This window comes from Vipera ursinii (assembly GCF_947247035.1).
Source record: "Vipera ursinii genome assembly, chromosome: 1".
NCBI lineage: Eukaryota > Metazoa > Chordata > Lepidosauria > Squamata > Viperidae > Vipera > Vipera ursinii.
In genome coordinates, this window is record NC_139512.1 from 195,774,557 (window position 1) to 195,787,258 (window position 12,702).

The window sequence follows — 12,702 nt, forward strand, 5'->3', positions numbered from 1 at the left end:
GAGAGCAATAAAACTTACCATCATATGACTGGCTTGAAAGGACAAGAGAATGATCTTGTTATCAAGCTTGGCAACAGTTGAACTTGAAATGTTGTATTTACACACACACAAAAAGACACACACACCCCTGTCCTCCAGCTCTCCCTACCAGTCATGTTCCAGAATTCACTTTGAACAGGGAAGGGCAGGATATATTTTTTGTTTTGTTTTCTGATTGCTCTATACTCGTACATTTCTTGAAGTGGAAACCCCACACTATCTATGAAGACTCTCCGCATAAATGATGGTTTTCAGACGTTTGGATCCTTAGTTAATGGGAGTTATCAACTTCAATGAAGAAAATGTTGACCGAATCCTACATATTCTTTATGTAGTTAAAATCAGAATGTCAGAATGAAATTTCAGCTCAACAGAACAATTTTAGATTTATGTATGTGGATGCAGAATCTATTATTTAAGATAAAACTGGGATTACTCTCTTGCACAGGCTTTCCTTGTATGTGCAGGGTCGACTTAACAAGACAAAGTCCTGAATTCCTGTATTCAAGAAGTAGTGTGTGATGTTCCCGTTGCAGTGCCAGCAAATGACCTTTGCCCCACTGAGCAGTGCTGCAAATAGAACTTGTCAATGGAAACAGTTTTTCTAAATAGTGTTCTTCTGTAACTGGTTAGGGTTATACTAAACAATTTGTCTTCAACCTTTTTTTTTTAATAGAAAACCCCCAAAGGAAGAACAACTCAGTGACGAAGCTGCCAAGGTGATTTCTAGCCTTCCTGACCTGTCTTTCATGCATGCCAAGGTGTTGATGTTTCCATCTACGTTGACACCTTCAACAGTTTGCCAAGGCAAGGTAGACTAAAAGTGAAGTGGATTGGACAATTTCTATTAATTTTTTTCCCCCTAGCTCTTTTCTGTGACCTACAAATTATCTCGCTTCAATTTAAAAATCCAAGTTCAGGTTGATTTGTCGGTAAGCAGCACTAGAAAGATATACATAGTAATGTATATTTATTTACATACTGGAGCCCTGGATTTATATTAGAAAAAAAAATGTAAATAATTGGGGAGGATTGCACCTTTTTTGAAAACATCCTTTTTTTCTGTGTGCTGGGGTGTAAACATTTGTCTTTGTGGAATACACTGGTTGTGTCCTTCTTATAAAACTTTATAAACATTTTTTTAAAATGAAAACACCCAGTTTTTGCTCTTCATGAAATTTCCCAGGTGTTATTTTTATTTTGTTTTTGTTTTGGTCAGAATGAATCACTTTAACGTTTGATGAAAATTCTTTTCCAAAAAATGGGTCAGGCCTTTTGTTTTGTGGGGCTTGTTTTTTTTTTGTTTTTTTTTTAAGTAAGGCCCTCTTCATCTAATGAGGCCTTTTCTTTTTAGGGACTTGATGTTTGATTTTTAGTTTTCTGCCTTCTAGTAATAACATTATCTTGACATTATCTTTTAACAGTTTACTTCGGGTTCATTTTAGAAAAGTAATAGATCACTGCCTAGCCATTTGATTATTGTGATCTACGTAGTAATCAATATGGTTTGGGATGGAAGGACCAAGACTATCTGAATGTCTTACAATGAAATATATTTGTTACATTTTTTTTTGTTGTTGTTGTACCACTATTCTTATGTTTGATTTTGCACAATGTAAATTTGACATAATCATAGGTTGCTATGGTTTAGGCTGTATGTACAGAGAAAAAAAACTATGGGTTGTAAATGTTTGGGGAAATTCCTATGGAAAAAAAAAGAGAATGCTATGTAGAACAACCTCTAACAAGGTTCATGTGCATGCCTGAGGTCTTTTTGAAATTTCAGTGTACAAATTTCTCTTAGCCTAATCAAAATAAACAAATAAAGTTATATAGTCTGTTAATGCGTGTACTGATGTTCTCTTTATGATTTCAATACTGCTGAAGGCAGAACTGAAGATTCCCTTTTTCCATACCTGAAAAGAAAATGTGTACCTGAATGGCTTTTTACTCCAAAGAAGTAACAAAACATACACTATTATTCATTTAAACGTAATATAATTTTATTTCCTATTGGTATGTGGAAAATACTTTCCTTCTTCTAGGGATACCTGCCTATAAAGAACTGGATCTTTTGGGACCTTAGCTACAGTTTCTTCCGAGGGCCTAAGCAATCCCATCTTAGTCAGATAGCTTAAGGATAATCCAAATGCTTCACTTAATTTTCTCCAACAGATATATTGAAGGGCTATAGGTAAGTGTATAAAGAGACAGAAAATAGGAAACGTGGCGGAAGTATTATAAAGCAGAGAGCCAATTTAGTGTAGTAATTAAGAACCTAAGCTAGAAGGCAGGAAACTTACATACAAAGGAAGAAGGAAATGGCAAAGAATTTCTTTGCATTACAAGGAAAACTGCATGGGCTACTCCAGACAGTCATGAGGAATCAACACTGACACAAAATCACACAAACAAAAATATCATATAGCAATATTCAGTTGAAAACTCGACAATGTTGTATGACAGCCTGGCAAATAAAAGGGTAGGGTGTGATGGTAGAAAAGGACAAGGAAAAGAAAGAAATTCAAGTAAATATTAAAAGGGATTTACTGAAGGTTATGATCCATTTGACAATGAAAGGGGCTGATTCAACTTCATTGATCTAGATCAGACATGTCAAACTTGCAATGTCAAGTAATTTTTTTTCCCTGTTGCCGGCAATGGGGTGGGCGCAGTTTCGGTGTGATGCATCCGGCCCACGGGCCAGCAGTTTCACATGCCTGATATAGATATACTGCGCATAGCATGCTGTGATAATGCGCCTTCTGAGTCGGTTTGAAGGTTCAGCTAGGTGAGATCAGCTAAATGATTTTAGAGATCCCATTCATCTTCCTAGTTGTAAAGTATGGAAATGATGTTCTCTAAGGACCAGTCTTCCCATATTCATAAATTTGTCAGACATATTAAAGTTTGAGTAGATAGCTGATACAATACAGTATTCCATTCTTTACAATCCAGAAAGATGGAATCAGTTCAGAGAAAAGAAATGGAAAGTGCCTTAGACTACAGATTTTAGCTCGGTGAAAACCAAGAGATTGCCACCTCTGCAAAGAAACAGGGGCAGCAATTTAAAGAATTTTGTATAAATTTGCTTTTTTTTTTTTTTTTTTGCTTTTCATGACTCCATCTAAAAATTCCCACATCTTGGTGGATTATTTTTTTCAAAGATCACCTTGGTTTTTTACATGATTTGATTTAATTTTATTAATTTCAGGATAGTAGGTGAGATAAAATAGTGAGCATGCAGAACAGAAACAGCGGCAGCTTAAAATCAGCAAGCTAATCAGCAGTCATGAAGAGTTATGAGATGTAGGGTAACTTGGAAGCTGACTGAGTTGGATTAAGCATACCATGAAATGTAGAAGCAGCAGAAAACTGCCAATTTTCAAAAGTGCTGAAATCTGATCTGATGGATACATAGAAGTGATCAAATATACCTGCCACATTCATTACAGTAAAAATAATTAAAGAACCAGCATAGAAAACATACAACGAATTTGTCCCATAAAGGACATATAAACTCAGTGAATGGAGTATTTTTCAGTATATGCCCAGAAGCAAAACTGATGGCAAAAGATTAAAACAGGCAAATACGGTTGCATGTGAATGCAAAACCTCCTAGTGTTCCCAAGGCTAAGCAAAAGGAACATGACTCATGAGATCTGAAAATGACTTTGGTTTATCAATCTTAATAAAATTAAAAATTCAAGGGAGAGCCCGTAGGACTGAAGATTTTTTTAAAAGAAAATCTAGCTTAAACTTTATTGATAACAATTGATTTGATTGCATTGTACCATGTGAAAGTTAAGGTGACAGATTGGGTAACAGATATGTCAAGACAGCTGTATGTTCATGCCAGCTTTGAAAAGGCACTGAAACAGTCCAGAGATATCATATATAAATTTAAAGTCAAAATCATTGTTTACTGATTAGAATCTTGCAAACAATTGGCTATGAAGAATAACCCATTTAGCCTCAAAAGTAAAAATGAACAAAACTTTCAGAAATATTCACCTTGGACTACAAAAGAGGATTTCATTGCAGGGGTGTTTTTTTTCTGTACCTGAGCGAGCTCTTTTGAAGTGAGCATTTGCTTACTATTTCCCATGAAAACATGGCAGGAAATTGCCATAAAGCTCTGCAAAGCTAAGTAACATTCTGTGGGATTGTATGACATTGTTAACTGATAATACTTGAAGATCGTTTCAGCGGAAACGTTTCTCTTCCATTCCACTTGGAACAGCCTTCTGCATGGTAACCGCAGCTGCTTTTGTTGCCATGGCCTAAAACACCATTTTTTGAGCAGGAACAGCAGGAAAGGGCTAAATGGCTATTGTCTTAGAATGGAAGTTGAGAGTTAACTCAAGACTCAAAGCTAGTCTGATAAGCTATTGAAGGGGGGGGGAGGGGAGAAAGATGGTGTGGAAATGCCAGCTGCAAGCTGGGCTGCTGCTGTCTTTTAGACATTTGCCTTTGGGAGCAGCTGCCCAATTTCTCTCAAGGTGCAGGAGTGGTAGCTTAGCAGACACCGAATGCAAACATGGCTAGGGAGGCTTCTTGGATAACTCATTGTAATGAGGCCTGCCGTAGCTGAAGTTTTCCATAAAGGGCTCCTCTGCATTAAAATATTAATTTTTACAACTCCCCTCTTATTAGCTTTCCCCCTGCAAACCTTTTCTTGTCTAAATTGCCTTTTTTGAGGGGGGAAAAATGCTTGGAATTCCTTTTTTTTTTTTGTTTCCTTACCTAATGGAGCTCTGCATCACACCTGCCTTGCAGTTGTTGTTATAATCTTGACTGGTACACAGTATATCTTGCACTTCTGTTCTTAAGCTGTTCCTGAGCCTATTGCAAAATTTTCAGAGCTGACCACTTCCAGGAATGCCTTTTTTTGCTAAGCAGGAGTCCCTCTTCTGTAATCCCTACCGCAGGCAAAAATGCGGTAGAAAACTCTTTTTCCTTTCTGATATGGACAAAACCAAAGGCTCAAGCAAAAGTTACCCTTCTGTCGCTAGCATTTCATAATCGTTCAAGCTACATGTGATAGTTCCTCATCCATTTTCTGAAGGAGATCATGTTGGCCAGATGGAAAGGGAAATGATAAGTAGCGGGAAGGACAAAATTCGACCAGGAAAGAGAAAAGCATTATATGCCACTAATGACCTTTCAGAACAGGCAAAACCTAATCATAACCCTCTTGCCAGCTATATGTGAATGTTTCTCCTCTTCCATGTTAAGTAAGTTTTCCTGTGCCCTCTCAATTTAATTTGTTTTAGAAAGCACATGGGCAGGGCTACCAGATCTGGGCTGCAAAAGTCCAAATGGCCACTAGATGGCAGCAAGGGATTACAGAACTCTTAACTCTTCCTAGCCTTCTAGCTATATTTGGATAGTTGCAATGCAGATCTGGTTGTCTGAGGTATCTGAGCAAAGAGCATAATCTCAGTTTAAACATTTGTTGCTGTTTTCCAAGCCTTTGTATCTATTTTTTTAAAAAAAATCAAGTTAATAGGTGGAGCTAACATTGCCTGTTAATTCAGACCTTGCTCAAATCAAGATAGCGCTTTTTAAAAAATGAGTTGCCAACTCAGGATTGATCAATGTGAGTATGCATTGTTCTGCACTATGTCTAGACTAGTCCACAGAATTAGTCTGGATTATGCTGCTGTACATATGTAAATGGAAAAATATTCATTTGTGTATTACAAACAGGCATATGGCTGGGTGCCCGGTAATCACTACAAAGATATTTGAATTTGAATACTACTGCAATATGTGTACATCTCCCAACTGTGGCAGTGTAGAAGACACATTTGAGCCAAACATCATGGAACAATTACATTATCTAGCAAGAGTTAAGTCTTAAATTCCTAACTCTAAATAGACTCTAACTTCTTTAACAGTTTTATTTTTTTTTAAAAAAAAAGTCTTTTCCCTCTTTTGTAAAAAAAAAGGGATAGCAAAAAAAGTCTGCTGACATGGCTAGTAACTTTTGGGGAGCAGGGCCATTCAGTGCATTACTGAGAGCTATTTCTAGCCTCACAAGGTAATTTTGCGACACAAATTTCTTTGTATCAGGTGATATTGATCTGAACTGCCCTTGAATAACTTTGAGGTGCCAATGGAAAGCTGATTATAGAGTGTATAAATGAATAAGCTTTCCCCAAGGGCAGCAATAATTACATTTAAAACGCATTTCGGATTATTTGCTGAGTAATCTGGGATTTTTTTTTTCTTTTCGAGGCTTTGTATATTCTGAGCCATTGCACCTTGAAAGGCTCTGTAGCAGGAAAGATGTGACTGACTCTCTTGGTACAGGTTAACTTCATCGCAGAAACCTTAAAACTTTAATTCAATATGTTGATCAAATAATTCAAAGAGCTGCCATATATGATACAAAATCCTTGAAAAACAGAATATACAATATACAAAGATGTTGATGTTACTGCGTCTGTTAATTTGGGTGTAATAAAACTTCACAGTTGTTTGATATGTAAACTTTGGGGGATAAATTAATCATACTAAATTAGTCAAGGAGTGGAACCTATTACATATTTGCCCTTTCACGGCCTTAAACACTGTAAGATGATTTTTGCAGTAAAGGAATCAATGGAAGAAGCAATACATTTGCTAATGTTTCTTTTTCTTTTTTTTTAAGCAAATGAACAGTTGCAAAATGTATTCATAAATGGCTACTGCTTATCCAACCTAGCAAGTTTTTAACTAGCAATGTGTTTTCACTGGGGATTTACATTATTTCTGCTTTTGTTAATAGAAATAGACATATGGCTCTGTTCAACTATATTAGACTCTGGTTTCTTTTTATTTATTCTCCACTCTGCCTCACTTATTTTCTACAGACCTGCCTAATCCTTCTATCCTCTTTCAATTGTTTTGTGCTTCTATCGCTAATGTTTGGTCCCTAGAAGCTAAATAATTAAAACAATATTATGTTCTTGGCACTTAAGAACATTACTATAGTTAGATACCATTGCCTGAGTGAATTGCTCTGTTCATTTCTCCATTTATCTTATAGCTGAACCATAAAACTTCTTTCTTTCTCCATCCTTCTGTAAATGGCTGTGCAAAATCACCCTTGGAACAAATGGAGATGGATGGGAACCCATCAGCCTGACATGGAAAGGAGTTGATCTTTAGCCCCCAAAATAATAATTAGCTCATTGCCAAACCAATCCAGACAGCAATTCAAAGCCCACAAGAAAACAATAGATTCAGGGCTGTCTTCAGAGAGTTGTCTCTGAAAAACATGGCCTTGGGAAGTAAAAAGCCATCCTGCTTTTTGGTTAATTCCATGGATCCCCTTGGGTGGGATGACGTCCTAATTTCTGAGGATAGTTTGCCAATGTCGCTCTGTAGCAAACTGAAGAAGAACCTTCATTCTTTCTTTGCCAGGACATTGTTTGAAGAACAGGGCCCATGCAAAAAAAAAAAAAATCAGCCATGGGAAGGAAGTGATTTCCATCCCAACCCCATTCAATCATAGCATCTCTCAAGGATCCCAAGATGGAGTAGGGTGATATTGACACTGAGGCTCCTGGTTTTCAAGATAATTTATCAATTCTGCATGGGGGGGGGGAAGGTCGGTGCCGCTAAACAAGAAATCTCCATCTTTGTGCTTAGAAAACAATTACTCTAAGCCTTCACTTATTAAAAGAAATGTAATTGACCTACTTACAGTGGGTACACTTAAGGACTGGTTATTCTTGAACTGGAACTCTGATTTTAATTTCTTAACTTAACATGTGGAATGGCAGCTATGCAACAATCCTTCCCAAAACAACAACTCTGCTGATGTCTTTTGGGCTGTCATCATACAGGATGGCCTGACTCATAGAGATGCGTGATTTGGATGGCTGGTGTGGATGCCTTGATATTCATTTCCTGTGACCTTTTCCCTCTCCTTGGAATGGGAGGAGAGGCTCTCTTTAGTGCAAAACCCCGTGGCCACTAGGGGGCAGCAAAGAGGGGTTTCTGTTTGTTGCCATCTGCAGGGCAGATCTGGCAAGCCTTCCTCCTGACATGCAAGGTGAATGACAGCCGTGTCCATCTGCTTACCTATGGAGAGCCCCAAGCTATTCAGTATATAGTCAGCATACCTTGAAACCGGTGCCATCATAAAGTGGCTTTTGCTGTGGCTGTGCAGGATGGTAAGGCCGCTAAGGCTATCTTCAGTCCAAATGACTGATTATCGCAGGAAATAAATTATCTCTTTGCTCTGCTTAAACTGAAGCAGTTTAGAAAACAGGGAGAGGAAAGAAAGGAGGGAGGAGCAATCCCAACTGCAAACATGGTGCTGCATGCTGCTGCCCTGAAGATAGCAAGTTTAAAGGGGCATCACTGAGTGACGTCTGGAGCCGTGTCCAAGCCAACCAGCTGCCATGTCATTAGGCACTTTAGCAGCCCGCTTTCCCTCCTCTAGTTTTTCTGCCTTTCTTCTCCTCTGTCTCCTTGTGCATCTGGAGCTCTGTGTTCCTACCCCTGTCCTCCTTTTTGGCTGAACGAAAGGAAAGACCAGGGGGGGGAGTTTTGTTTTCAATACTGGGGCCTCATGAAACAATTTTTCCTTCAAGTGAGTTCCTTTCTGCCCTCCCCACCATCTGACGGTTTGCCAGAGCCCCGGATATGATCATGAGGAAGTGAGACACGCTCATACTGTTGGCATCAGAGCAGCTTCTGAAGTAGAAGCTGTTGACAATTTGGTAAGCTAATGCCAACACTTGGAATGAAGCAACGGGCTGGTATTAGGATAGAAAGAAACTTTTAACTATTACTTTGTGTTAGATTCTAAAGCTGTCGGCCTTGTGAGGTAGACCAGTTTGGAAACGTGGCTAGATGAGCAAATTCTACTTTTATTGTAAGCTTGTATTTTATTTATTTATTTTATTTGTTTGTCACCCGTCACACCACAAGGCGACTCTGGGTTGCTTACAATGATAAAAGCAGTAAAACCATAATAATATACAGTATATATCTAATAACAATAAAAAGGCAAATTATGATTAAAAGATTTAACAGTTTGAAAGTATATTTCCCCACCCCCATCCTTTTTATAACCCAAGAAACTAGGAAGCCCCTTGCCCTGCTCACCTTCGTGCTGCAGGCTAAGTTGCATTTTATCTGCACACACACCCGGGCTGCGTGTCTGCTTAACTTGTCTCCCAAGGTCATTCCCGCATACCATTGCAACAACATATATGATTTTCTTGGGAAAGCCAGTTTGTGTGTTACAACATATGGTATGCTGCTTGTAGGGCATTTGGTGGTAGCTCTTCTCCCGGGAATCATCCTACAGTAAACTAAGACCCATACCATAGGTATTTTTTTAAGGTGTCATTTTAATTTTCCTAGTAATTTTAATAGTACAGAGAACCTACCATTTGACTTTTTATTAATCTTTGGGATTAATAAAACCAGGCTCAAGGTTGACACAGCCTTCCATCCTTCCGAGGTAGGTAAAATGAGGACCCAGATTGTTGGGGGCAATAAGCTGACTTTGTAATAATGCCGCTTGGGGTGTGTGTGAAAGCCCTAATAAGCAGGCATATACATAGAATGAAGGCTACTGCTAAGTACATTGATTTGTGCTTTAGATTGTAAGCCACCCTGAGTCTTCGGAGAAGGGCGGGATATAAATGGGATTAAATTAAATTAATTAAATGAGCCCACCAGGTCTGATAGAGCGCTCCATGCTCCAGGTCTCTTCCCTTACATCAGGGGTCCCCAACCCTTAGTCCGTGGACCAGTACTGGGCCACAGCATGCCAGCAATTGGGCCGCACAAACAAGCAAAAGCAAAGCCCCATCTCCGGGATGCAGGCAGCACACAAAAACATGCCCCCTCCTGTCTGCGGAAAAACCTCTCTCCACGTAACCAGTCCCTGGTGCCCAAAAAGTTGGGGAACCTCCGCTTTAAATACTGCCATTTACTGGGACCAAGGCTGTGTGTCTTCTTGATAGCTGCCCCTGTTCTGGGAAACACCCTTCCTCTGAGATTGGCAGGTCCCCAGGCCTAAAGACTTTGCTGTACTCATCAGCACTTGGGTGGTGTAAGGCTGGAGCCCAATAAAGTTGTAGATGTGTGTGGGAGATGTTGCTTTTGGGAATACCAGGGTGGAATTTTTGTGTTGGGTTTTATGCTTTTTCCCCCCTGTTTTGATTGTTATTTGTGAGCCATCTGGGTTTATGATGCATAAGATGGGCAACTATATAAATCTTTTAAATAAATAAATAAATAGATTTAAAAACTGCTTTCATTAGGGGGTTCCCTAATGAGAAATAGTAAGCAGATAATTTAATAAATAAAAAAATAAAAATGGGGTTGTGCGACCCTTCAGTTAGGAAATGATGCAGTGAGTCAAAACAGTTGCGCTTGGAAGCAGTTTTTTGCCTTCAAATCCTAAATTCCACTCAGAAAATACAATTCCTTGAATTCAACTGAAATTATGGAATATCCATCTCTCTTCTCCCATCCAAGGAAGTACTATGAGTTACCCAAAGAGAGCAAGTCTACATCAGAAAAACAAAGTTACATTTCAGTTGAGTTCAAACAAAACAAAGGAAAAGTTTTGTTTGCGACCAAACATCAGTAATTTGATGTAGATTGGAATTAAAATTACATGTACAGTATTTCAGTTTTAAAAGATAGTGCTGGTCTTCATTTACGCTGCTCGTTTCAATTTAGAGCAATACATAGTCACAGAATTTCAGAAACCTAAGCTTGGGCAATACGGCAAAACTAAGCAGGAGCAAGCTGTTTCAATAATAATAATAATAATAATAATAATAATAATAATAATAATAATAAGAAGAAGAAGAAGAAGAAGAAGAAGAAGAAGAAGAAGAAGAAGAAGAAGAAGAAGAAGAAGAAGAAGAAGAAGAAGAAGAAGAAGAAGAAGAAGAAGTTGGAAGGGACCTTGGAGGTCATCAAGTCCAACCCCCCTGCTCAGGCAAATGGCTGTCCAGTCTCTTCTTAAAAACCTCCAGTGTTGGAGCATTGACCACCTCTGGAGGCAGGTTGAATTTATTTAATTTATTGATTACATTTTAAAATCATCCATCTCCCTCACAGAGGGACTCTGTGAATAAGATATTCATGCTGGGATGAAAAATACTGGGAATTCCCAAAGTATTAGACTAGACATGTATTATCTTGTTTTCAGGTTTTATATTTTGGACACTGCCTTGATGAGGATATTGTTCGTGCTTCCCCTTTCCTTTGCTTATTTATGGCTGTTTGAAAGATTTACATTTCAACCAAGGCAATTGGATGTGAGGGCTGGTCCTTGACGATCTCACAGGGTTGCTTTCTATCGTCCCCCCTCTCCCCCCCCTCGCAGTGACTTAAAGGCTCAGTCTTCAATTAAACCAGATTAAACCAGCAAGGCAACCAAACCCCATGAGAGCAGCCATTGGGGCTGGTCTGTCCCCTCCCAGTTATTAAAGTGGGAATGCTGGCATCATTGGAAAAGCCAGCTCAACAGGTTTGATGCTGTGGGCTGAAACGTAGGGCTATCGCCAGCTCTCTTTCCAGCAGAGTTCTTGGGCCTTTCTCAGGCCCCTGCCAATGTAAAGATTAGTCTTTTGCCTTGGACCCATGGTGGCGAACCTATGGCACGTGTGCCACAGGTGGCACACAGAGCCTTCTCTGTGGGCACACACGCCGTCGGCCCAGTCCTAGGCCTTCAGCTGGGTTTTATAAATCCTTTTCGTTTTAGGCCTCCACCGCTGTGTGCAAAAAAAAAGGTTTGATCAATCAATTTCAACTTCTCACGGGGGGAAAAAAAAGATCTCGCAAACTTGGAATTGATTGGTTGAACTTTTTAGTCCCACCCAGTCTGCCGTTACCACCGCAGCCACGCCCACCCAATGGGCCAAGCCCACCCAGCACCCAACGATACATAAGTGGGTTTTGGGTTGCCGTTTGGGCACTCGGTCTCTAAAAGGTTCGCCATCACTGCCTTGGACCATGAGATGGTGTTCTGCAGAACAAAGGAATACCAAGTAAAAGAATATACAGTAGTCTTTGTTTGGGTAGCGCTGCTAAAGACTATAACAAAAGAATAATCATAGTATGCTTAAAGGTTAAAAAAAATGGGAAATGGTGTACATGAAAAGAGGAAGAAATTTTGGCCTGTTATCTTGTCTAAAATCATAATTTCACCCTGCTACTCATAGGGCTGGAAGGGCCCATTTAGTCCCATCCCTACGTCCCCAAAAGATGGCGGTCCAACTTCTTTATCATATACAGCCAAAGGGAATTCAAGGGGAATCCTCTTGAAACTGCTGTCACTCAGAGAATGTTTTTCTTCAGCTTCCATAGAAACAGCCTTCCAGGAACTTCTGACCATTCTTTCACACCTTGCCTTTTGGAAGGACTGCAAATAGGTTTTGGTGTTTTTTTCCTGTGACATTCCTTCAGGTTCTTGAAAAATCCAGCCATGTTCCGTCTGGCTAAACAAAGATCCAACCATGTTCTCAAGTTTAAACAAACCAATATGCACAGATCTCTTTCCCACTGAATCTGCCCAGCCTTTGGTTAATTAAAAACCACAGTAACTAAAAATTGGAGCTTCCATTACCAAGCCCCACCCTCATTTAATTTCTGGCTCGCTGCCAAATGGGGCTCCCTGAGTTTTGTTTCATA

At 39.3% G+C, this 12,702-nt stretch overlaps 1 protein-coding gene across 4 annotated transcripts in view; it reads left to right on the top strand.

Moving 5' to 3' along the window:
* The window catches only part of AFTPH (aftiphilin), a 42,738-nt gene extending 40,868 nt beyond the window's left edge, over nucleotides 1–1,870 (top strand). For 2 of the 4 annotated variants that reach the window (XM_083348871.1, XM_083348872.1), the window contains one exon: nucleotides 716–1,870. In XM_083348871.1, coding sequence (XP_083204997.1) covers nucleotides 716–860 — 145 coding nt within the window. In that variant the 3' untranslated portion in view covers nucleotides 861–1,870. The remainder of the gene's footprint in view (nucleotides 1–715) is intronic. The other 2 variants (XR_014490757.1, XR_014490758.1) reach the window with 2 other exon arrangements.
* The last annotated feature ends 10,832 nt before the right edge of the window (nucleotides 1,871–12,702 follow it).